The sequence below is a fragment of the Vigna unguiculata genome, chromosome 3 (assembly GCF_004118075.2).
Source record: "Vigna unguiculata cultivar IT97K-499-35 chromosome 3, ASM411807v1, whole genome shotgun sequence".
NCBI lineage: Eukaryota > Viridiplantae > Streptophyta > Magnoliopsida > Fabales > Fabaceae > Vigna > Vigna unguiculata.
This window is the reverse complement of record NC_040281.1, coordinates 42785947-42811945: the sequence shown is the minus strand read 5'-3', so window position 1 is coordinate 42811945 and position 25999 is coordinate 42785947. Positions and strand designations below refer to the sequence as shown.

The 25999-nt window shown below is 32.4% G+C and overlaps 3 protein-coding genes across 6 annotated transcripts; 1 reads left to right on the top strand and 2 right to left on the bottom strand.

The window, feature by feature from the left end:
• Positions 1-5: 5 nt before the first annotated feature.
• On the bottom strand, positions 6-5942 carry LOC114179139 (transmembrane and coiled-coil domain-containing protein 4-like). Of its 2 annotated transcripts, none has more exons than XM_028065368.1 (15): positions 5564-5942; positions 5406-5487; positions 4588-5082; positions 4129-4297; positions 3878-4030; positions 3292-3389; positions 3018-3109; positions 2761-2831; positions 2532-2667; positions 1742-1801; positions 1574-1656; positions 1288-1364; positions 1132-1202; positions 409-466; positions 6-306 (listed from the first exon to the last, which is right to left on the bottom strand). In XM_028065368.1, the coding sequence occupies exons 1-15, from the start codon at positions 5806-5808 to the stop codon at positions 187-189; spliced, it is 2010 nt and encodes a 669-aa protein (XP_027921169.1). In that variant the 5' UTR covers positions 5809-5942; the 3' UTR covers positions 6-186. The 2 variants fall into 2 exon arrangements, with proteins under 2 accessions (XP_027921169.1, XP_027921171.1); XM_028065370.1 differs by having other exon boundaries at positions 5586-5722.
• Positions 5943-10844: 4902 nt separating this feature from the next.
• Positions 10845-14252, top strand: LOC114175017 (protein CHAPERONE-LIKE PROTEIN OF POR1, chloroplastic). Of its 3 annotated transcripts, none has more exons than XM_028059770.1 (5): positions 10845-11018; positions 11885-12059; positions 12155-12258; positions 13138-13582; positions 13780-14252. In XM_028059770.1, the coding sequence occupies exons 2-5, from the start codon at positions 11917-11919 to the stop codon at positions 13934-13936; spliced, it is 849 nt and encodes a 282-aa protein (XP_027915571.1). In that variant the 5' UTR covers positions 10845-11018; positions 11885-11916; the 3' UTR covers positions 13937-14252. The 3 variants fall into 3 exon arrangements, with proteins under 3 accessions (XP_027915571.1, XP_027915573.1, XP_027915572.1); XM_028059772.1 differs by having other exon boundaries at positions 10846-11018; positions 11876-12059; XM_028059771.1 differs by having other exon boundaries at positions 10847-11013.
• A 1076-nt stretch (positions 14253-15328) lies between these two features.
• On the bottom strand, positions 15329-23861 carry LOC114175253 (probable serine protease EDA2). Its single transcript, XM_028060024.1, has 12 exons — positions 23489-23861; positions 23247-23372; positions 22555-22710; positions 19150-19332; positions 18670-18786; positions 18486-18539; positions 18314-18385; positions 17168-17373; positions 16929-17023; positions 16470-16544; positions 15993-16076; positions 15329-15621 (listed from the first exon to the last, which is right to left on the bottom strand). Exons 1-12 carry the CDS (start codon positions 23672-23674, stop codon positions 15506-15508), a joined length of 1470 nt encoding a protein of 489 aa, XP_027915825.1. The 5' UTR covers positions 23675-23861; the 3' UTR covers positions 15329-15505.
• Between the last annotated feature and the right edge of the window lie 2138 nt (positions 23862-25999).

The window sequence follows — 25999 nt, the reverse complement described above, 5'->3', positions numbered from 1 at the left end:
TCCAATTAATAAATATACCGAATTTATTTATAAGAAAAAACAACATAAATACAATTTTTTACATTTGAAACTAAAAAAGTAGTACATCCTTATAGTATCGCTAATAAATTTGATGCATAACTTCTGAATAGTGTCATACTTAAATTTAAGTGTATGCAAGAAAAGCACCGTCATGAAAACTTCACCCTATATGCAAGAAATGCTGTTATATACAGGATAGTATGTTTCCAATTGAAGTTGGTCTAAGATCCTTGGGGTAGCCCACAGATAAGACGAATGGCCTTCAATCTGATCTGTCACATCGACCTGCAAACCAAGAACACTTATTAAAACATAAATATTCATAACTTTAGAATGCAACTTAGAAAACTAGTTTTGTACGTCATTTTGTATGAAGAAACATCTTACATTTTGGATCCCAGGAATATCGACAGGTTGGATTCCAGCTAATCCTTTCGTAAGTAGACTGCACAAATTTAAAAAATATATATAATGCTAAATAATTATTTTGATTTCTGTCTATTAAGATCAAACCTTTTACATTTTCCTAAAAGAATGGCAAGGCAAATAATCACAACAACTGCGAACTGTACTGGTTAGCCACACATAATAAGTAGAAAAATTATCGTGATACAGTTGTAACACCTCATCTCCAAAAGCATCGGTCCTAGTGCAATGAAATATCTAATCAACAAAACATATACTTTTATAATAAAATATTTTATATTTTTTTTATTTAGACAATATCCAACTAATATAATTTTAGTTTGGATACTCACAATTACAATTACAATTATATATTTATCATGTTATAAGAGTTTGTATACATTTTTAAATATATATCTATCTCCTTATACGTTATAGGCAGGCAATGACACACCCGACATAATCATATACAAGAAACGCAGTTATCTGCTCATACTTACCAACTCCCACTTCACGTATAAAAATACAAACCAAAAAATTTACCGATGAGCAATGTAGTGTGAAACTTCTCACGTAAAAACAAAATTATGCAATTTCATGCTATGGGCTTCTTTTATCAAGTTTATAGGTCCTGAGGTCATGGTAGTGCGAGTCAACTTGAAATACATAACTTTACGAATATTTTGCAATTATACTTCAAGATACCTGGCACGGAAGGCCACTCCAAGCATCCAGTCATTCCTCGAATAAGCATTTACAAATCTTCCTGATACCATCTACACAATACCGTGACGTTAGAAAGATTTATTCTCATTATACGGATAAGAAAGTTGTACTAGGAAAATTAAATGCCCCGCAAACCTTTCGAGCTGCTTCCCAGTTCTCGTCCATGATTGGAATGGGTGCTCCAAGAAGTATAACTCTTTCTACTAGTTCAGCTGCCAATAAGCAGGGCAAACAATAAAAGTAATAAGGTAACATCATTCAATGAATAAAGATGGCTAGAGTACCAAGGACATAAGTTATATGCAACCACCACTGGAATTAATAAATGAATAAAAGAACAGGAAATTATCTGATGTGTAGTCAAATAATTTAAACACATCAAGGATGAACAAATGAAAGGGGTGAAACTTGAAATACCTACCACTGTTTTCAGTTTTAGCCAAAAACTGTAAGCACTTGAAAATAACTCTCGCCCCTAGTGAGTAACCTATAAGTGTCACGGGTCTGAAATTCAAACATCAATACGAATACATTAATCTACAATTTTCTTGGAGCGGGACTAAAAGAAACTCTGGAATTCGTCAAATACCTATTTCCCTGCAATCCTCTTAACAACACGTCAGCAAGCAGCTTACCAGCTTTGTTTGATCTGAAAATCAAGACTAACTCAGCACGTAGATCTAAAACTAATCAAAGAAACAAAACTGATCATAACAAATTTTTCAGAGTTGGTGAAGCCATCACATGAACAACACCTTTTATCAAGAAAAAAAAAACACTAGGTGCTCCTTCACATGCCAAATCCAAACCACCTTGACATCAGCTTTCAGATTTGCATATTAATACACTTAATATTAATGATCAATTGAATTGACACTTTACAAATAACTTGTACAATTACCAAGCTAAAAGAAAATCAAACTAAACTTGAACATGATGATCAAATGACAATACAATCGTCAAATATAATTTTCTAATATCTTTAGTGGTGAAAAGGGGGCAACTTCAAATCCCTCAGAAATTTAAGTCAGATACCAGGACTCGGTTATTCAAGTCAGATTAATTCACTAATTCCACAATCCAACAAAAACAGTTGAAACCTTGAACTGAAAATCTGAACACTGATATTACATGTGATATGTTTTTTTAAAAATTCACCTTATCCACCAATTTATAATAACACTCTAGGATCAGTAACTTTAATAGCCCAAATAGTACAAGCATAGCCCAAACAATAAGAATCATAATTCCTGAAATTTTAACCATTTAGCACTTTGAATTGCATACATGATATTCGTAACAAAAGAAACAGGAAGAAGCTTCTTCCCACACTACCAAGCAACGTTCTATTGTAGACAGAATCAGGAGACAAAACACACCTGTCGATAGCAATTGTCCATTTACTGTCTATAAAATCGGTTGCTGAAAGCAATGCAGCTGGCCAAGCCAAAGCGGTTAAGAGTGAACTCAAAACAGTCATCATAGCCCCTCGTTTCATCAGCTCCATCGCAAGTTCTGATGCAAGTCACAGTAATATAAACATCATTGAAAGAGATACTTATGTACTAATAACTTAGTTTTATTAGAATCCCAAATCTCAAAACCCACTTGAAGTAAGCCAGTCTTGAATTGCAGTGCTCACAGCAATCAGATTCTTGGACTCCCACTGCAGCGCATACCTAACAAGAAAGGTCATTTCTGTTGGCAAGGATGATCACCATCAATCATAAGAATATTAACACTACAGTTCCAAGATAAACTGAACTACAAATAAAAGCTGATTTCAATAGAAGAGTGTAACTTTCTATCAACATCAAGCTTTCCAAGGTATCCGTGACCATTGAAGGGTAATATTCACTATGTACCCCTCCAAGTTGTCATTATGACCTTCCCAGGGCCTTACAAAATCTTCCTTCTCAAAGACAAATCCAGATACTAAGATCTCAACCCCTAGCCTCTGCAAGCAGAAGTTCAACAAGAAATTAATTTCAAAAATTAACCCGGTACAGATGTATTTTTTGGTATTATAAGAAAGGTGGGGCAGAGTTCATACAAATGCACACAGAAGCAAAGTCCATAACTCAATTTAAGCAAGCAAAGTCAGAAGAAAACAGGAAGATGAAAGATATAAAAACCTACGCCTTGGTTATGGTTTTCTCCAATAGTCTTGAATTCAAACTCATCAACTCCCCCAACTCTCCTAGCCATTTTGCTTCCAGTAAGTCCTGCTCCTGCAGCTGGAAGAAGTAGAACAAAGAGATACATAAAAATTTTCATTGTTTAAAAAAGAATTTGACTGACATAATAAAGAATAAAGAAATGCAAGATCAAGGAATCAACCATCCTACAGATTGCCACTTTTATAACAATAATAATATTATTTGTTAACACATAAGAACCACTGTGTACTTTGAAGGAATCGAATGTACTGTCATCGCAAAACAGGACATATTAGACATTCTATAGGCCCGCATGACTCCTCCAGGCTCCAGTTAGTTACAATCTAAAGTAAACACAAACTCTCATGTAACATTTGTACTTATGGCAATCTAAGAGGAAGTTATCCTATTTAAGCAGTTAGTGTAAGCATGTAAATGGATAATTATAACAACAAAAGTCTTAAACTACAAACTAAACTTAAAAATAAAATGAGAGAAAGGAAGCCACAGAAACGGGACATGATTGAATTCTAGCAAATCTAATAATATTATTGGCAAATATAAACCTCCAAATGATGCAGCAACAGCAACAGAACCAGCAACAGTTCCTGCAGCGCTAGCAGCTGCAGCAAATCCACTTGCTCCAATTACAGGGATCAGAGTACCCAACGTTGGAGCCAAAGCACCTAGACCTGCAGCTATGGCAGGTGCAGCTAACCCTGTTGAATGGTCAAAATAAAAACAATCATAAAGAGCTGGTTCATGTGGAAATTCTATATTTCATAAACAGTTACAAAAGATAACATGATCTCCATACCACCAGTAATAGCCAACAAAGCTCCACCAGTTATTGCAGCAGCACCAATTATACCACCCCGCTTTAATTTAGTCCACTTAGTTTCTTTTGATTGAGTTTCTTCTTTCTTTGACTCTTGTGCCTGAATAAAAGCCATCGCAGAACAAGCAACCATGGTCTCGATGGCCTCCTACAAAAACCAATACTCATCTTAGTCATTAAAGATACAGGACCAGTAAATATGAGATTCTAATAACTAACAATACAAAGCAAGTTTATAACATGCAAACATTTGCAATCACATTCAACTTGAATTACGGTAGATTAGAAATCAAGGCAAACATATAGGCAATGTTCACCACAATTCATAATAGTAAGTCACAAGACAAGGCACTCATCTAGCGATTTCCAATATATGACAAGTTATTTAGAAATCAGGCAATCATATAAAGTTCCATTCAAAAATCTCATCAAACAAACCATTTTTGTCCACTTGACATCAAGCCATGTTGCGAGCAACCGCAGAGCCACACGATGTCGAGCATCATAGCCCTTCCTTCTCTGGCCTATATCTTCACCTAAATTTGACAAACAACCAGACAGAAGTTCATATAGAACTGTCACCTTCCTCTGATCACTCAGCATCATTACTTCCTCAATTGGTCTCTCATCAATCTTCCAATTAACAGACCCATGTTCTGGCTCTTTAGAGTCAACTAAAGGAGCAATATCCATTACCTCCTGAACTTCCAAATGATCATCTACCTCTTCACCATGAGGCTGAACCTCATCAATTGCGAACTTCTCACGACATTGATGCTCATATTCGCGAAGCTTCTCCCTTTTAGACTCAGTAGACTCCAACTTTTTCTCCATTTCACGTGTGATGCCATTAACTGCAACTGACAAAGCAAGTTCTTGATCTGAAGTTTGAGAAGAACCACCGTCCGATTCTTGTGAAAGTAATCTCAAGAACTGTAACAATCACGAGCATTATTATTCTCTATTAGCAATATATCAAAATGAAGAAAAATAAATTGCCAGTTACACACTCTCTAACAAACGATTTCCACCACAACTTCAACTGTTAATTGAAACTCGTTAGAAATCACAAAAACTGTGCAGGTCTCACTCCTTATTTAAATAACGAAAGCCCACTAGTGAATGTACAGTTTTCAATATAATAAAAGAAAGTGTTTGTGTGTTAAAAGAATATATTGCTAACACTCTTCCATTTGAATATCAACAAAATTAATGCGTAATCTCCTTACGCATGACAACGAACTAGTGAAACGTACCGGTCCCACGTGATTCAGAGCTGAAGAAGAACCAGCGGTTTCCTCTAGCCCAAGCCACGAAGCGGAATCAATTTCAAGAAACCTGTTCAAATTCGGATTCAAATTCAGAGATTCAAAATAACTATCAGGATTTGCCCTGAATTATAACTAACACGTACTTAAAAACGGGGCGGAGCAAACCCGAATTGTTGTTGACCCAAAGATCCGGGTCCTCGGAAACCGAGTCGCTGCTGGAGCTAGTACTGGTTCGCTCCTCGGAGATAGAATCCTCAGAAACGGGTAACGGCAACGGATTGGTTTGGTTGAGTTGAGCCTCGTGCAGGGCCAGGCCGAACAATGCGCCGGCAGCATACCTCTGCGTCGGCGACAAAAGCGACGGCGGCGTCGTCGAGGGTGCCGCCATGTGCGATGCGATGATTGGGAAGATGAAGTGTTGTTTCCTTCTTACGAAGGCTAATCTCAGAGAGAGAGAGGAGAGGAATCGACGTCGTTTGGAAGTGGAAATTAGGAACGCGCTTCAACGGAAGGCGAAGGGAAAAAGCCTTTAATATGTTTCCATTTTAAAGTTGGGCGTGTGGGATGACGTGGCGAATCGGACCTTTTAAGAATTTTAATGGCGGACAAATATATAGTGTTTTTATAAGTTAATAATTCAATATTATAAATAAAAAAAGTAAAAGAAAATTCAAGAGCACACCAAAAATAGAAAGTCAAGCTTGTGTATTAAAACATAGGATTTAATTTACATATATCGTTCTATTTTTCTATTGTAAATAGGTAAAAGATTTGATAATATATATATATATATATATGTAAAGATATTCAGTTAAATGAATCTTAAACATATGTAACAACATTGAATAGTCTGATAAAAAAAAAATCATTGCTAATGGCTGTATTAAACTCTTATTAAATCACTTCTGAGAAGTTATTATTGGTGACCCTCTAAAAGAACAATAATTGAAGAGTCGTTTATGAAAGAAAAGCAAAACTGTACATATAGATGTAAATAAACACTTCTAAAGAAATATAGTGAATATTAAGTTTTTTATTGAGTTTCGTTAAAAAAAATAAGTTAAATAAAACTTAATTAGAGTTAAAAAATAATAATTTATTGCAACTTCCAAATTAATTGAACTTTGTGACTAAATTTATTTCTAACAAAATTTAAAAAAATGAAGTGTTAAATATGTAAGCACAATATTAAATAAAAATAAAAAAGTGATTTGGATTTTTAAAAAAAATATTAAAATAAACATATCTTTAAAGGATAGAGTGAAACATGATTTTTATTTTTCAATCAAGAGTGATGTTGTGTTTGGTTTTAGGGATTTATTGTTTAATAGGATGGATAAGGGCGGATAAACTTTGTTTGCTTGAAATAGTTCAGCAATATGCATTTACCTAATTTTTTTTTTTTTTTTAAATTTTCAACTTAAAAAATATGCTTTTACTTAATAATAATAATAATAATAATAATAATAATAATAGTATTAACTATAATAATATTAATAATAATACCAAAACTAATAATAATAATTATATTTTATTTTATACTAATTTTAACAGAGGATAAAATTGTAATATAACAATTTTATCTATTAAAATATTATTTTATATTTATAATATCTATCAAATTCTTTGAAAGTTTTCATTACCTTTATCTTCAAACCCCTTACCTTTGACCTCTTCATCCCTTCAAATAAAATTACTTTCTCCACTATATTTCTTCAAATTCATTCACTCATTTTATTTTAAATCCATCTTTGAAAACAAACACACCCTAAATAATTGAATTACATGTCATTTGTTTATATATATTAAGAATGACACAATTTTATATTAGTTCATCTTAACTTTTGTGTTAGGTTCAATTTTTTTATGAAATTCTTAACCAGTTTCACTAATTACAATTCGATTATAAATGAATACATGAACTTATTATCAACAAATATAAGTATATAAGTCACTCTTAATGAACACTTATGTTCATTAAGAGTATATATATAATTAAAAAAAAAAAGATGCAATACATAATGCACAAAAAATCTTCTTTCATTTATAACATCACATGATATAGACACTCTTATTGATTAAGTTATATTCATTCAAATATTATGTTGCACGTGTACATGTGTGGATGGGTGTGAGTGTGAGTGTGTGAATATATATATATATATATATATATATATATATATATATATATATATATATATATATATATATATATATATATATATATATATATATATATCTCATGTAATGGTCATGGCATTGACATCTAATCTAATACAAATCACATTAAGAATGGATTGTAGAAAGTGTCTATAAAAATGTAGTTTTCCACATCTAAAACATTCTAATGGTACATGACAATGAGGTTAGATCCATCGTTTCTAGATGTTTAGAGTCTACCATAAGGTTTCCTTTGATAATATTTGCCTTTGCTTATTAAAAATCTCCTAACATGGAATTTGAGCACTTTATTACTACTCTCCAAGTTCTCCACCACCTTTGTCTTTGACTTGAAGGCGAATATTACTTGATAGACATGAGAACTATCATTTTTTTATCACTTTTCTTTAAACCATACTCAAACTCTCTACATATTCAAGCTTCAAACATAGCTTACGTGTGAAATCCATGCTTAGTCAAATATGAATTTCACTACACTAACTACATAAACTTCATATTTTTTTTCTTTTATCTCACATTGTCAAGGAATTATGTTTCCAAAAACCTAGTGTTGAAACTATCCAAGTGATAGCCTTTCCTTAGCCTTCCATTATTTGTCTCATTACTATCCATCAAAAATCAATCTCCTTTATTAGATAGCGCAAACTAACTATTTGTCTTTAAGGCTTAAAGTAGCTTCAAATATCCTTTCTATATCCATGACCCATTGGTTAACCAACTATGATACCATAAATATAACACTTGATACACATACACATACGAAGCAAAAGATGTACACACTATATAAACTATAGCAAAGTTTTAATGTACTATATAGTATTACCCAACAAAGTGCTTGTAAAACATAATCTTTCTAGGATACATATAACAACAACAACAACAAAAATGTAAATATGCATATTTAGATAATCCAACAAAAGATGTTGATATGGAAAATATTGATCTGGTACCGCCTTCAAACCATGCATTAATACTAAGTGGCATCACAACAAAAAATCAAACAATCATTAAGTAGGTCAACTACTTAACCATTAAAATGATTTACAACTAAAAATAATTAAACATATTAAAATAAACTCCAAACCAACACATTTATTAACAATCAACTACATTTTAATCATTTTCGCACACTATAGATTTATAATTGATATACAAATAGTTAGACACAAGACAAACAACAATAGGCAAACCTCTTCAGTAAGACTTATATTAAGTATGTTTCACCAAATACCAACATCTGATCTAATCTATCACTTTGATATCCAAATGAATCAACAAAAATCAAGGATTAACATAAGTTCATTACAATTAATATTCACACATATCTACAAGTGTGTAATAACTTTCCTTCAGCTTATTCCACTGGATGTATAATTTATATAATATAGACCATCGATGAATTGAAAGGATTTTTGTAATATTGTAGATTCCATTATTTAATAATCACAAACACAACTAAGGTAAACACGTCATCTACATGTGTGACTCAACCGATCTGATTCCAATATAATCATACCACATATAAATCACAACTATCATATTATCATCCATTTATAACTCATCATAACACAAACAACTAATTCAATACATGAAAAATCACAACCAAGCTCCTTAGTTAAGGAATTTATACGTAGAACTTAATTGTATTGAGTTGATTCACTTATGTTTGTTCAATAGCTTATCATTTGTTTGATGAATTTAGTTTGGAAAAAACTTTGCTATGTAATCAAGATTCACTCACTAAACAAATTATACAAAACAAAACACTTATATAACATTTTCTAGAATTAATTTCAAGTCTTTTTACACATTCACATCAATTTAGCAAATATCAGAGATGTAGATTTTATATAATGGCTATTATTATTATTATTCAAAAGGGTATTACAACCTAGATTCAAGTGAAAAGTTAATAATTACACATAAAATCACAATTCAATCTAATTATATTTTGTTTAAACAATTAATTCTAACTCTATTAATAAGTCTTAAACTCTAATGTTAATATGTTTTTCATTCTAATTGTATATATTTCAACTTAATTAAAACGTGACTACCCATAATTAAGTAGCCATTGAAAACCTAACCTTTAAAAGCAATAAAAAGACACTTACTCAATTTTCAGTTTAACAACACATGAAATAGATTTGAAGCTAAAACAACTCCCTTGTCTAATATTGTTGAAAATTGCCTAAAATCTAAAACTCCAAAATTTATTCACTTTTTAAACTTGTAATACGAAGAACAACCAAAACACAAATTTAAAGAAATTATAAGAATTAGTTGAGAGAATCCATGTTCTCAACAACTAAAATTGAGAAAGATTATGAAATATCCCTATCGAGAGTAACGGGAGATAAAAGACATGAAAAAAATTAAATTTACAAAATTCAATCAAATTAATGTGTCCTTGTTAGAGTCTAAAATGTTTTAAAAGGGGTAAATGTTAAAAGTCAAAATCTAAGACTAAAAACGTAAAGAGAGCATAAAAGACTCATTTTACTTTATGTAAAAACAAAGAAAGAACAATGAGATGAAAAAGAAAAAGAAAATAGAAGGAGAAAGTGACACTTTTAACCTATAAATCTTACCATAGTTGTAAATTATAAAATATGCCTTTGAAAAGAAAATCGTAACCTTCATAACTATTGCATTGATTTGGAAGAGAAAACCATTTTATCTAATTATTTCGATTCTTTTAAATGACAATCCCATTCAATTGGTTTAATAAAAAAATTATTTCAATCAGATATAATTTACATTGGCTTTATTGAAATTGATTTTTATTTCAATTTTACTCTTTCCTTTTAAATATTCAATAGATAGTAAGTTGCATGATAAATATAATAAATATATTTTAAAATGCAAAAGATTTCCATTTACACGTCATTATATAACTATTATTAGTATACATTTCTAGATATATACACTGTACATTTTTTATACAACAAATAATTATATGCCTGCATTACTCAAATTGTTAGCAAATTGTTTTAATTAAATACATTCTTATTGAAAGCCATAAATTACACTGCAAAGATAAAGTCATAAATAAAAATATAAACAAAGATGATATTAAAAATTACTGAAATGTTTATAGGTAGGGGTGAGTTTTTTCTTTTTTTTTTCGGTTTCTTAACATTTTTACTTTTATTGTTTAAAATTGTTGTAAGAGTGTAATGACAAAAGAGGTTGTTGTTGTTATTGTTTTTTTTTTTTTTTTTTTTCACTCACTGTGACTGATTCACAAAATTGGGTGGAGCAGGGTTTTGGTATTCTCATAAGCCTCTCTTCTCTTCTTGCTCCTATTGCTATCCGTTATACACACACACTCTCTCTCATGTTAAACCTCAACGAACCCAGCTCCATCTGAACGCCTTTTGCCCCTTTCATTTTCTTACACCTTTCACTGGTAACGTGCGTATCAACTTCTTCTTTCGATTCAATTGAATGTATATGCAATACTTCGATGTTTTATTAACTTAATTTCGCTGTTCTGGAATACTATTTGATGATGCTTATTTCTTTTCTGAACGGTTCTTACAACGTTCTAGTCTGTGCCCAGTTGCGCCGCTATTATAGTTCAATTTTTTTCTGTTTCTCCTTACAGTCCCTCACGTGGCTGCACTTTTTTTTTTATAATTGTTCTTTTTGTTATAATGAACTCCGGTTGTATTTGCATGAATGTTTTAATTTGAGCTTGAAATTGTGAAAAACTGAAGGTAAATGATTAAATGTGGCCGGAATTGCGATTGGGGAGATTTTTGAAACCATGAATTGTGGTTAGGGGCTGTATGGGAGTAATAGGTGTGTATGTATATTATGTTATCTTTTTGAGGTTAACTACTAGATGTGCTGAAGTTGGTTTATGGTAGTAGTAATAGATGTATGGAATTGTTACCTTGGTATTCGTGCTGAAGTTGCAATGTGGATGATAAGATGATTACAGGTGTTTATATCGAATAACTCGAGCTAATTTTTTAGTTTATAACAGTTAAGTTGGATCTACGTATCCGTCAAGAAAAAGGGGGAAATGGTTATATATAGAATCAGAAATTTGTAAATTAGATACTAACTTTAGGAATCTAAGAATTGATGGATTAATGATATTATGATAGCAATTGGTTTGTATCTGTAATATGCTTATAATTGTCCTAGTTGTCTTTTTGTATCTGAGACTGCAATCTTTGTCCATTGATGTTGATTTTTTTTTATCTATTTTTTATTTCTTTGTACATTGAAATATCAAGTTGTGATCTCAATTTCTCACAAAGCATAAACAGGTAGGTCATATTGCCTGAGGATTTTAGTAACAATGACTGTGTCTGGGTTGAGTAGCTGTCCCTCAAGATGTCCCCAGCTACCTTTTAGTCACCTGGGATCACGCCATGTCAGGGTTATGGCTTTCTCTGTGGCTGGGAGATCTAAACAAGGAAGAGAGTTTCTCCAGGTGGAAAGGTATGCGCTATTAATCATTACCTCATGAGTTTGGAACTTCATGGCAAGTTAAATGGTTAAACAGTTCATTGTTTCCTCACCTTTTCACTTTACAGAACACGTTTTTTTTCTCCTATATTAAAAGGCAATAGACGACAAGTTCAGTTGGTCAGAAGTGCCATGGATGCTTCATATGGTGATATGGCTAATGATTCTGCTGGTAACATTTCTTTCTTGAAGAAGCTCAATCCTTATATGATATGATACAGAAAGTTTTACTGTTAACGCATTGATAATGTAAAACCGGTATGTTAGGTACTAGGTAAATGGTGCTTTTCCCTGGAGCAAAAAATTAGTATAAATAAAACTAAAATTGAAAATGATTATTTCATCTTCGTGGATGTTTGGTCCTCTCATAATGGTTGACTAGGAATTTAAGCACATTGTTCATAGCTCTTGGGGTATTTTTGAGAACTAGAACTGGAATGTGATATATAAATGCTATGATACCCTACCAACTTGGGAGGCTAGGTTGACTAACTGTAGGAGATTGAAGGTGGAAAACTGTTTTTAATTTTTTGATTGAGGGTACAAAATCCTATTTTTTGTTTTTTCAGTTTTTTAGTTGCTTTAGGTAATGGATTATGCTTTACTGTTTACCCAGAATGGCTATTTCCTTTCTTCCCCACGTCCCCACCTTGTTAAAAATTGAAATATATATTAGTTGCTTGTCTTGATGATTTCATTGTAATTAATTCTTTCATTAATTATTTTTCTCCTAATGCATATGAAACTTGAATCTCTTACAAAAGAATCAATCAGGGTTATAGCATGCTCTAGTGGTGGAGCAGTTGGGACTGGGAGCAGCCCCATAGCAAGGTGGCTGCAGTGGCAAACTATTGATTGTAGAAACTCCCTTTGAACAAATAAGTTAGGATTTTTGGGATTTCAATTTCCAAAATGAAATCTTCTGCTGTAATAGAACGTGGTATTTGCTATATCTTTTTTTGAGGTCATCAGCTATCCAGGACTTGAAACTATGAAACCAGTAATATATTGCATAGCTTATCATTTTTCTGATCCTTTGCTGCAAATGCAGCTGTTTTTCCAAGAATTAATGTGAAGGACCCATATAAACGACTTGGAATAAGCAGGGAAGCTTCTGAAGATGAGATTCAAGGAGCAAGGAATTTCCTGATTCAAAAATATGCGGGACACAAGCCAAGTGTAGATGCTATTGAATCAGCGCATGACAAAATAATCATGCAGAAGTTCTATGAACGGAAAAACCCAAAAATTGACATTAAGAAGAAAATGAGGGAAGTTAATCAATCCCGATTTGTTCAAGCAGTCAGAGGCAGATTTCAAACTCCATCCACAAAATTCATTATAAAAACATCACTAACGTTCTTGGTACTTGGAGTTTTAACTGTCCTCTTTCCAACTGAGGAAGGACCAACTCTTCAGGTGGCAATATCTCTGATCGCTACAATGTACTTTATACATGAGCGGCTAAAGAGCAAGATTCGAACTGTACTATATGGGTAAGTGCACAAATGTGTTTTGTTCTTTCATATATGTTATTCTGTTAGCTCATGGTATGTTATTTTTCATTTAGAAGCATCACATTCCCATGGTGTGACATTCTGATGTTGATATCATTGCGCCTATCTCTAGAATTTGATGGATCTGTGGTTTTCTCTTCGGATTTATTCTTATATAACGTGGTGCTTTTATGCAGGTTTGGAGGCTTTGCTATTTCGTGGCTGTTGGGAACCTTCTTGATGGTGTCAGTAATTCCTCCTATCACCATACTTAAGGGACCAAGGGCATTTGAAGTGATCTCATCATTGATTACATATGTTTTATTATGGGTTTCATCGACCTATCTTAGGTGAAGAGGGTTTTAAAGCAGAAGACCAGTTTTTGCAGTTGAAGTTCACAAAATATTATCGCTTACCTTATTCAGTGTTCGAATTATAGCTCAGAAAAAAAAATGAAATACCTTATTTGTTGGTAAGCAGTTGTTTCACTTTCTAGATTCAATATTTGAATGAGCAAAGGAACTTAAGTTCTTTTAGAAGGGGAAATGAGTGAGTTTTGTTCAGTATGGATATTTTTAGCTTTCAAATTGACATATCTCTTTCAAAGGGAATTTTGTCTCCTTGAACGAGTCTATCTAACGTGATTCGAATTACTAGAGATCTAATGTAATTTCTAGGGATCAAGGGTCTAAAATGTTTACATTGTTACTCAGAAATGTGTGATCAAAGCATTTCTGATACCCTACAAGGATCGTCTTCTGGGTAAGCATTAATATAATTCATCACAAGTTTCCTTGCGTATAAAAAACAAAACAAAATTCTTACAAACACAATCATGCCCTCCAAGCAAGTTCATTTCCTAAAATACACTAGTAATGTCATTTCAGTCTTGAGAGTAAAAATAATATTAATCTCAGGGCGTGTTTGGTGTTTATAATTTTCAGTTTCTTAAATTTTAACTTTTCATCTTTTTGAATTATATCACTTTTTTACTTTGTGCCTTTATCTGATTATCAAATTTTAAATTTCCATAATTTTATCCTCTTTTAATTAATTTTCGTAAGATACCATTACACAAGTAAAAATAAAGAAATTATAATGGTAGAATATGTAAGTAAGTTTTAATTTTTAAAAGTCAAAACTAGTGTGTAGTTTTTTTGTTCTACTTTTAAAACCTTCCAGTTAATCTTATAATTTTTCTTTAAAAGGTTCATTGGTAAGATAAGACACTTCAGGTGAGGCAATGATAAAGATCTCAGAGTTATGATAATAGAATTAGTCAAGTCATCAACTTAGTTACAAACTGCGTCACTGGTATAGCTTTTAGTTTGATTTAATGTATACGTGAATAAATCTTACGAGAACTTTCTAAATAAATAGTCAAATGGATTTTAATTTGAAACATAAGTTCGGATATCAAAATTGGATTTTCATAATTAAAAATGCTAAAAAGGTTATTCATTGCATGGAGTTTTGTATCAGGCCTTGACCTTATACAATATAAACATTTTTCCTCAAATCCTTTGTGGTCACAGTCCAGTTGTAAATGAAATAAAAGTACCTCAATTGAATTTTTTTACAATCAAAACTCAAATTGAAGTCTGAATTTCAATCTCTTTAAATTAAGATATAATTTGATACCATATCAAAAAATATATTTTAAATCTAATTCAACGTTCCCAAACCAATTTGTAAAGAAAACTTTACACCTAGTTATATAATGTAATCTGAAATCTCGCATGCATGTAACAGATAAATACATAAACATACAGTGCATACATATATTTTGCTTCATATTTGGTCATGTCGTACAAAGTCACTTAACAAAATATTGCAGGGTGTACACATTATCTTTTTAAAGGAAAGAAATTCAAAAAGTAATGTAAAGTTATAGTGCATCGTGAAACTGGTGTATGTAAATAATCATATAAAACTTCTGCCTGTGTTCACGCACTCAGATAACCACAAGTCCATATTTTCTGAAATCTTTTGCCTTACTTTGTGAACTGCATCAGGAGAGGTGCAGTTTTTCTCGCTACCTGTAAAAATAAAAAAATTAAAATTTGGCTGATATTATAGCATGACTATGCAAGTTGGATATGAATTATCAGTTTATAAAAACTCAGTCATTTATTAAAAACATAAGAGTTGTGTTTGTTTGAAAGCTAGAGAAGATGTGACTATCATTTTATTAAAAACAGAATAAAGGTGAATGTTTATTTAAAAACTAAAAGATATATGAGTATTATTTAACATGACTTAGGAGAGGTAAGTGTAACTTTTTTTCTTATATAAAAAATTATTAAACTTTGTGCAAAGAAATCCAACTTCTCTTTTAATAAGCAAGATATTTCTATAGAAAATGAGAAACATTGTGAGCAATATGTTGCAGAGGAAATGAGACAGTTACCTTCAATGGCGAAAGGAGCTTGAGGACATCCTCGATAGTCAGAACAGTGGCCACAGTTAGAACATGAAACAAGGTAGGAAGGCACTGAAAGGTTTAATAGCAATTGTCAGCATTCAATTAATAACAGTATTGTTTGCATTGAACAACCAAGGCAGAATAATATCTACTTTTACCAAGTTGCTACATGATTCGGAATATTTGCTTTTCCCCCTTTATTACTCAAATAAATAATACCAGATAATGTTTGAGCTGTAGGCTAAGATCATGTTGCTAACATTCAAGCAATTGAACAGGGGAGATTACAGATTACTTAATGTAACTTTTATGGGAAATGAGCCACTCATTTGTCCTAGATAACCATTGAATAACAATGCATGTAGAATTCTAGAGAAATAGGGTTCAAGAATACCCCTACAGAAATAACAAGGATAACAAAAGTTACTGGCTAAATTCATAAAAATGTAACTGGCAACTCACTATCAGGAGATGAAGTTTGTTTGGAAGCATGGCGCCAAGGATCTTGGGAGCCGTTTGTAAATATTATTTTGGAACCTGTTCATGTACATCAGAATAGAATACATAAAATCAGGTCATCTTCAGGAAATATTTTGCACAGCAAAACCATAAGATGACATAAAAGATTGTACTAAAGAATTTGTTTAACATACTAACTTATAAATTTCAAATATGAAAACAGAGAATATAATTTTTTTCAAAATGACTACTTAAGCTCGTGTTCAGGATAACAATCATCAAGGTTCACTGGACATCTATGAAAAAATAAAGGATAAATAACAACCGTATATATAATATAATCGAGAAGTCAGAGTCATGTAAATATATTATTTATGAATTTGTACAAGTGTTGTTAAAATGACTGGGGTGTTTGAGGGGAGGAGAATAACATAAAATTCAGGCATAGGCAAGTTTCTTTACCAGCAATTTTTGTGCCACCGTAGTATAAATTAGTTGCATCAACGTCAGGAAAGGTGCCCTTTCCAAAGACATTTTCGCAAAGGTCCAAGTGGTATCTGCATTGTATGAGAGACCACTTAGTACAAATTAACAACATTATAAAGAAAAAAATTCAATAACTACAAACATCAAAAGTATAGTGGTGACAGAATCCTGTCAATAGAAGTATGTAAAGCCAACAGTAAGGATAAGGAACTTGCTTTGTGTCAACTTTTGAGGAGCGAATACTATCATTTGAGGGAGCCACCTGAAAGTATGCAACTTCAGTGCAAACTTGAAACCACCATAATCGAGCTGAACTGTCTTCATTAATATCTGTTCTTTTCAAGTACTTCTGATCATAACTCTGCACACTAACACCAAAAGTTCCAGCGTAGTACTCTTTAACATATTTGGCATAAGCATCCTGCAAGTTAAAATAATTGTTTACATCAGATGCATTAAACCACAAAGACAACTTTCTAATGAATTTAAAATGGTGATCCCATGCACAAGGCTGCCACCAGGTGCAGGTAGGGGAGGGTGCATGCGCACAACCTAACTCACAAGATAGAAGAAACCTTGCTATTGTGCCAAGACTTGCCCTCCAACAAATGAATGTAAAATAGAATAAAGACAACCACTGACGGATTAAATGCACTATCTCTTGCATATTACTTAAGAAAAACAACAAGTGACAAAATGAAAAACAAAACAGAAAATCATTTCAATGTGATAAGAAAAGAGGTGGATGGAGCTAATGACAAGACACTCAAAATCTAGAGTATTCCTATGTGACAAAATGCCAAATTACAGTTTAGTTATGAAGATTGTGATTAAGGGGCTGAATACATCAGCTAGTGTGGCCATAACGAAGTAATTGTAGTTAAGAAAACTAATAAAATAGATATGTGTAAAAAGGGGCAGCATAAACGAACATAACGAAGTAATTGGAGTCAGAGAAAACTAGTAAAGTAGATATGTTGAGAGTAAATATTTCAGATAAAAGGGGCAGCATAAACGAAGAACCACACCTTATTACAGTGTACATCATATTCAAAATTTAGACTTTACACCCCACCTTTTATGCAACGTGAGGAATAGAACAAATCTAGACTGAGTTGTATAAAATGACCAATAATCTTACATACTATAAACTATAATTTAGAGAGGCCAAAGGAAAAAGGAACTATATAAACTATTCATTTGCAAACAGGGTTAACAATTGGACGGGGTGAGAGCATCAGGTTGTCAGTAAATTATACTAAATCTCCCACCAGTACACACACACACACACATAAGGAGAGAAGAACTCCATCAACCAGTTTCATAATATTTGGGAAAAGGAACTAAGATGAAAAGCATACCACCAAGTCCTCTCCGTCCTTCTTAGCTTTAACTAGAGGTTCGCATACTTTATCTGGATTTCCATATTGAAACTGAAGGATTCAAAGATCCAGAAAAAGAGAAGACTGTTAATGAAATTTAAATACACGAAAATGCAATTAATAATAAAACCAACATAATCGTAATACTTACTGCTGTAACAGCAGCATCAGCCAAATAATAAAAAAAGTCTCCATCTATTTCAAGCTGCAAAACAGAGGGAAATAATCAGTGCACAACATGACAAGCAAACTGGTAAGCCTAGTGAGCAAAATGTCCTGTGGCAAATTAATAATATGCTTTTGCAAGGAAAGTGTAACAAAGGAACAAATCATACATCATCTGCATCAAAAATGGCCTTCACTTTGCTTCCACTGCTTGCAAGCTTTTGTTCAACGAGTTGAGTAATTTCTTGCAGCACAGCTTTACATTCAGGACCTGCTGACACACCAATCTGCACGTGAAAAATAAAACCAATAACTCAAAATTTAGTGGAAATTAAATAAGATAAAACTTTATGCTCCCTTTATTTCCTTTTATCAATAGTTAAAAGAAAAACAATAGATCAACAAATGAAGAGAAACTTTTTGCTAAAATATTCTTACTATCTTTTCCATTTCATTCCTGGTAATTGTTGAGCATTTAAACATATAATGGTTACATTACATCTTTCTGTAAGCAATACTCTCTCTCCCTTTTAACATTGGAATACAATTGCATTGAAAATGACCATCAATTTAAAAATTATAAAAAAGCTTAAACAACACAAAGTGAAATGGAGGGAGTCAATGCTACAAAAGAAACAAAATATCTTCACCTGCTGATCAAATTCTGTGAAGTTATAAACAGCAAGAACAACTGCTGAACTTGCCAGACTTCCACATGTTAAATGGGGAAATTTAAGACGGAACCATGCACTGAGTGCTCCAGAATATGAGCCACCAAAAATGAACCAGGGGTTTTCAATTTTTGTTCTATTAAGCTTGGCATTTAAGGACTCCTGCATGAAATGACAGAAAAAAATCAAACAAAAAGGACAGGAAATCTGCAATCTAATAAACAATGAACACCATATCTAGGAATGGATTATTTAAAAATTTGACTCATGCCATAGACAAACCTGAAGTACAGTGAAAAAAAAATCAAACAGAAGAGGGAAATATGATTAATTGATATCTAGAAAGTATCCCAAAAATTATTAACACAAATTACTTGATTGGTTTAATAAAAAATACCTGAGCTATAATCAAACATGTTTGCAGAAAACTGTAAAACTAGAAATTGAGGCTTGGATGTTGGAGTAATGTACATGCAACTACAACTCTAATATGACGGAGAATGAGGCAGACCAAACCAGTAGACCCAGGAGGATTAGTAAACAGAATAAAGATGTTGTATACATCTATTTGTAGGATTGGCATTCTGTTTTGTTGAGATGGCATTCTGTTGGTGCATATTAGAATATTTTCAGTTAAAATATCTTAGCACATGGACCAACCTTCTACCACGTTATTTAGCCTTTCATACCTTGGATATGAACAATCTAGTCAATACTTCTTTTCTCATATCTTATCCTAGGAACTGCTTTTGACCTCAAACTCAGGAATATGTACTCTATCATTTGGTGCTTTCACCGGGAGTACCTCACTCCATTCTGACCATGGTTGGCATACTCGACCAAGAATGCAAGCTCTTGAGCTAATAAGTTGGAGGATATTGTTTAACTGTTGACTCATCTCCAACAAGGTGGAGAGGGTGGTCAACTGAATTGTGGCTTCCGAAGGGCGTTCTCCTATTGCTTTGCATGACTCAGTAAAATTTTTACACAAGCATTTTTTGAAGCTTGATGTCCCTTGATTTGATGGTGACAACCCTCATGGTTTGATCTTTAAGATTTCATAGTTCTTCTATTATCATGGAACTCCAGAAGAAGATTGAATCACAGCAGCCTCATTGCCTATACGCACATGGGGTTAAATACCTCTTCTTGTTGAGTTTCATGTACAGAAATCAAACATGAGGTGTCGACGCAACAGCCTAGCAAACTTACCCTTGTCACACCTCACAGGTTCACATTAAGATAAATTGCAAGATCATTTTTGCCTTGGTCACCAATGCCCACCATCGTCTATAACAACTCCGCGATTGACAAGAATGTTCACCCTCATGACTCACCATGCCACTCCCGTACTATCTCTCATATATCAATGACCTCCTTCACTACTTTTGGCTCCTCCACCAAAGGCTTGATTTAAGCATCTCACTAAGGTCGAAATAACAAATCCAAGTAAGCATGGTCTTTGCTTCAATTGTGACAAACAAATATGCATAAGGCCACAGTTGCCAAGTGAGATATATGGTGGCAGAAGAAGTTGACTTGTTTCAAGGAGCCTTAACCTAGAAGGCATTACACCTCAATTGTCTATAGAAGCCCAATCGGCCCAATTGATCCTTAATGTTTTGTCCACTAAAATTGCATCAAATCAAACGGGACAAATTCCCCACCATCCAGTAATGATCCTTGTTGATGGTTGGACTACCCATAACTTCATTAAAGATGCAACAACCTATGCTCTGGTCCTCACTTACAGCCCAACTTCATTGTTATGTGCAATGGTTGGGAATGGCGAACAATTGACATGTAATCAAGTTTGTAAAATGGAACAAGTATTGATTCAAGGTCAACAATTAATTGTGAACCTCTACCTCTTGGAAATGGGCAGCCTGGATGTAGTACAAGGAGTCAAATATTTGAAACAGCTTGATCCTATCTTAGAAGACTACCAAGGTCATCATCGTATGTGGAATTGAAGGGTGATACCAATTTTAGCACAAATCCACTCAGTTATAACCAAATATGTAAGATTGCACGAGATGACTACATAGCCTGGTTCTTTTCATTGCAGCATGGTAATTAGTATTGCATGATACACTATATGATACTATTGATTCAACACTATATGAAATCTGCAGCAAATAAGCATCATGTTATCTTATTTTTGAGGTTCATTTATGGGCTTATGTGGAGCTTCAACCATAATCTTTCTAAGCATTTTTATGGTCCTTATAGCGTGCTTGGCATCTAGGCCTTGTGGCTAACCCTTAGAACTGCCACATTAGACAAAGATACACATTTTTTTTACTTCTGCAACTTGAAGGCACGTGCAGCAGGTCCACCTACTACTAACGTAGATCAGATTCCATCATTCTTCATTGACAACAATCCTGTGGTGTTTCCTTAAGCAATATTGGGCCAAGACTACTTTTGCACATGACTCTCCTATCAAATTCGCCTTGTCCAATGGCATAGCTTATCCCCTGATGATGCCATGGGGGGGACTTGGGATGAGCTACTAGCTGCTTACAATCTTGAGGACAGGGTTGTTGTGGATAGGGTGATATGACGGAGAACAAGGCATCCCAAACTAGTAGGCCCAAGAGGATTAGAGAACAGAATAAAGGCATTGTATGCATCTATTATGAGTAGATTCTGTGTTGCTGAGATGGCACTCTATTAGGTATTCTGTTTGAATATTGTCTGTTAGAACGTCTATGCACATGGACCATCATTCTATCATGATATTTGGCCTTGTACCCTTCACTATTTTGGACATGCAGAGTCTAGTCGATATTTCCTTTCTCATATATTATCCTAGGACGCACCTCTGACCTCAAATTTTCAAACTCCAAGTACAATCACAATATATTCCGAGCGCAAGTAAAGTACAAAAACAAAAAATTGCCAAGGAGCAATCCGATTTCCGATTCTTACCATGCAAAATCAATTACTTCTTCTTTGAAACAATAAGAATATCCAAGATATCTTATACTGCATTCAATGCAAATCAACTTATTTTAAATAGATGAAAGTTAGGTAATCTGTGTAACAGAAAACATCATTCAAGAATCATCTCAATGCCACTGACCGGTGCCTTAATCTATATCCAAATGTCAATCAATCACACTAATCAATCTATATCCAAATGTCAATCAATCACACTAATCCTTTCTGATGAACGTTTATAGCTTTTTAAAATTTGGTTCTTTGCAACTTATATGTGAACAATGGCTTGCATGATTCATGCTCTTTTAGTCATCTAAAAAACTTCAAACAAAGAAATACCCACCGTTTTTTTCACCAAAATTTCTTAGGCCTACTATTTTAGTTGCGTCACTTCTACGAAATTGCTATCAACTATAACAGCAAAACAATGTAGCTTACCTGATAATACTGGCGAAAAGTGGCCAAATCAGAGAGTGCCTGCTTGGATGAAAGATATTTCAAATTTTCTGTCTCCAAAGAATTAAACGGAGAACTCTTTCCATAGTAGCGATGTTCCAGAGAAACCAAAGCTGCTCCAAACTTCTTTGCCAGTACCTAAAGACAGAAAAAAAACAAGGAAATATGTTTGTATTATTACGTTTCTTCAAAAAAAAAACATAATTATTTATTGGAACAAAAGAAAAAATCAGTCTTGTTGGGGAGTGGATCCTAACTTTTAAAGCGCTGCCATGCTTAAAATCTGTGTTTACCTCTCTCCTCAGACAGCCAATACAGCGGCCAACCCAATATTTGTTAGTACAGATGAGTACCCTTTTCCAACAAAAAAGAAAATACTCTCTCTCTCTGCCTAATTACAAGACTCAATTACCTAATTTATCAAGATTAAAGAAAATGGTTTATTGTTGGATGTAATAAACCTGTCATAAATTTATATATAATTTAAAACCACCCTTGTTATTTTCTATATTTTAATCAGTACAATTTCTTTCTCTTTTAATTATGGTTATTTTAGTCTAAAAGCAATTAATGCAACAGAAATTATAGATTGGGTATTAGGAAAATGAAACCGCATTTCATAAATAAAAAAAAGGAGAGTGCAATGCAAATTTGGACCAAGAATTTCGACTTACAGCTAGATAGTCATTTGCTATGCCATTGGCTGTGCCTTCACCACCGATTAACAAAAATATTGGTCCATCGGGAATCCGGAAATAGTCTAGGAACTCATAGTAACGCTGCCGGAACTGTCGGTGATCCTACAGGGAAACAACCAATTTTTTAGCACACAATTAAAAAAAAAAAAAACATATAAAGAACTATAATGCACTAAAAATTTCGCTTCTAATTTAGCAGTGAGAGAGAGGGGGCATACATAGGGAGAGAAGTGATCGAGGGTTTGGTCGAACCAGTGCTCCTGATTGGTGAGATATTTGCCCTCCGACAACTTATTGAGCAGCGTGCGAGGAGGAACAAGTCCGTAACTGAACGCCGGAAAAGAAACAAACAGCAACAACGTTAACGCTGTCGCAATCACCCAATCTTTCTGTTTCATCGCCATTGATACTCTGCTTCCTCGTGCTTCAGTTTGTGTTTTCTTGTGGGAATGGAATGATGTGGAGAGTCTTGTAACCTCAAATATTAAAATATATGCATCGTGTTACATGAGATCAAAAATAACAAAAAACTTCGTAGAAGGTGCATATTGCGTGACCCTTGTCCAGTGCTATTGTGTGACCCGTGCCCAAAAGGTGCATGTTGCTTAATCTCTGCACACATTGAAGGTGCTTATTAATGAAGTTTTGATTTTGATTTATTTTGAAGGTTTGAAGTTCTTGATAAAAAAATTTATTATTAGGTATTTCAGAAATTTTTTTAACATTTGTAGAGCTAAAATTAGTTTAAAAAATAAAAATTCATATTTAAATTTGAAGAGACTAAACAATTTACTTTTAAATTTTGAATTTTGAAATTAAAAGAAAAAATTACTTTCAAATTTAAGAAGCTAAGAAGAGGTAGGATATTTATGGATAAGATCTCATGGATCTAAATCATTTTAACTCTATTCAAATAGTTTGACTTAGATATTTAAGAACATGGATAAACTCGATTCATCTATTTTAAAATTAATTCACACCCACATATTATATATATATATATATATATATATATATATATAATTTAAATTATTTAATAAGAAAACATATATAATATACATTTAAAATTTATATAACAACGCATTTGTAAAATATATAATAATATTTATTATTTGGTATCCATTGATCCAAATCATTATTGATTGGGTTGGTTACAGATTTAGTAAATAAATAACATAGGTCTCATCCAAACTTTGTATTCAAGTTACCAGAAATTTCTTCGCTGAAATTTAACTTATGAACATTCCTAAAAGGTCACTTCTACTTTTAAGGACAAAAATCATTTTAAATTTGAAAAAGTAAAATAGAATTTAAACGTGAAATACAAGAAAAATGCTTTAGAAAAAATAAAATAAAAATGTCAATGTATTGGTTGTTATTTAATTACAGGGTTAACATGGATGTGATGTGAGTTCAGTCAATTATTTATTTATAACAATGTACAAAGGAGTATTTTTTCACATATTTAATTTTTTTTCCAACCGATGACTTTGAATTTTTTATATCTTAAATTTAAATATATTAAATCAATATCTTAAAAATTAACAAAAAATGTATTAAAATATATTAAATTTAAAACTAAAATACACATCAATATGTAAAATACAAAAAATATTAATATAATTAAATTTAAATTCAATAAAATGAAATAACACAATAAGAATTCAGAGACCCATTAACCTATGTGTTTTCACAAGTGTCTATTATAACAGTATTCATGAGAGATTATAAGACAACTTTTAAAGACTTTTTTTTTTACTTAGAACACTAACAAGAAAAATACCAAATTTAAAGAACTAGTAATACTTAGACCATTGTTGAATATTTTAGTGGAATATTTTGAAAGAGTTAAGGTGAAAAATAAATGTGGTAGAGAATGATATTTTAAATGTAAGTTAAAAATAATACATTTTTTACGATAAATAACCATTTTCAAAGAGAAAATTAGTTATATTATGTAAATTTAAAATCTTAGATTAATTATGTAACTGTGAAACCTTTAAATATATAAGTATTCATAATTCAAGAGAAATTTACAATACAATATTCGTGTATGCATCGCACAACATAGAAAATAGTTAATCATAGAATACTTGGTGACGAACACCATGAAACCTGTTTTCTTTTTTCAGAATTTTTCCTTACTTTTTAAAAAATTATTTACATGACAAATTTATAACTATTCATATATTATGATTATTTATATTCTTCATATATTCAGATTATTTAATGATAGTCCCAAAACCTATATGCCAATTTTATTATAATCTCATTCAAATATCTCTAATTATATTATGATAATAATCGTATATCAAATTGTTATATGATAATAAAAATATAATAAAATTATTATATATTTAAATATAATATTATCTCATGTATTAATTTGTTAAGAAATAAACTTTAAGTCTAACTCAATCTTACAAAACTGACATGTAAATTAAGGTTTGCACACACCCTCGAGGTATCTTAATAAACCTGATATTTGTGTATGAACAAATCATTAATACCTCGTGAGAGTGAATGCACATAAGTGGAAATCTTGAGCAAAGAGGAAAGAGAGATAACGAATATTATTGAATGAAGAATAATCGGTATTTTTCCAAAGAGAAAGGATTGCCATATATAGGCACAAACAGAGAGAGAAAGAAAAAAAACTTAAGTTAAACTGAAACAACTAATTGTGTAACAAAAATACTAGAAATAGGCTCTTCTTGATCGTTGGGAGG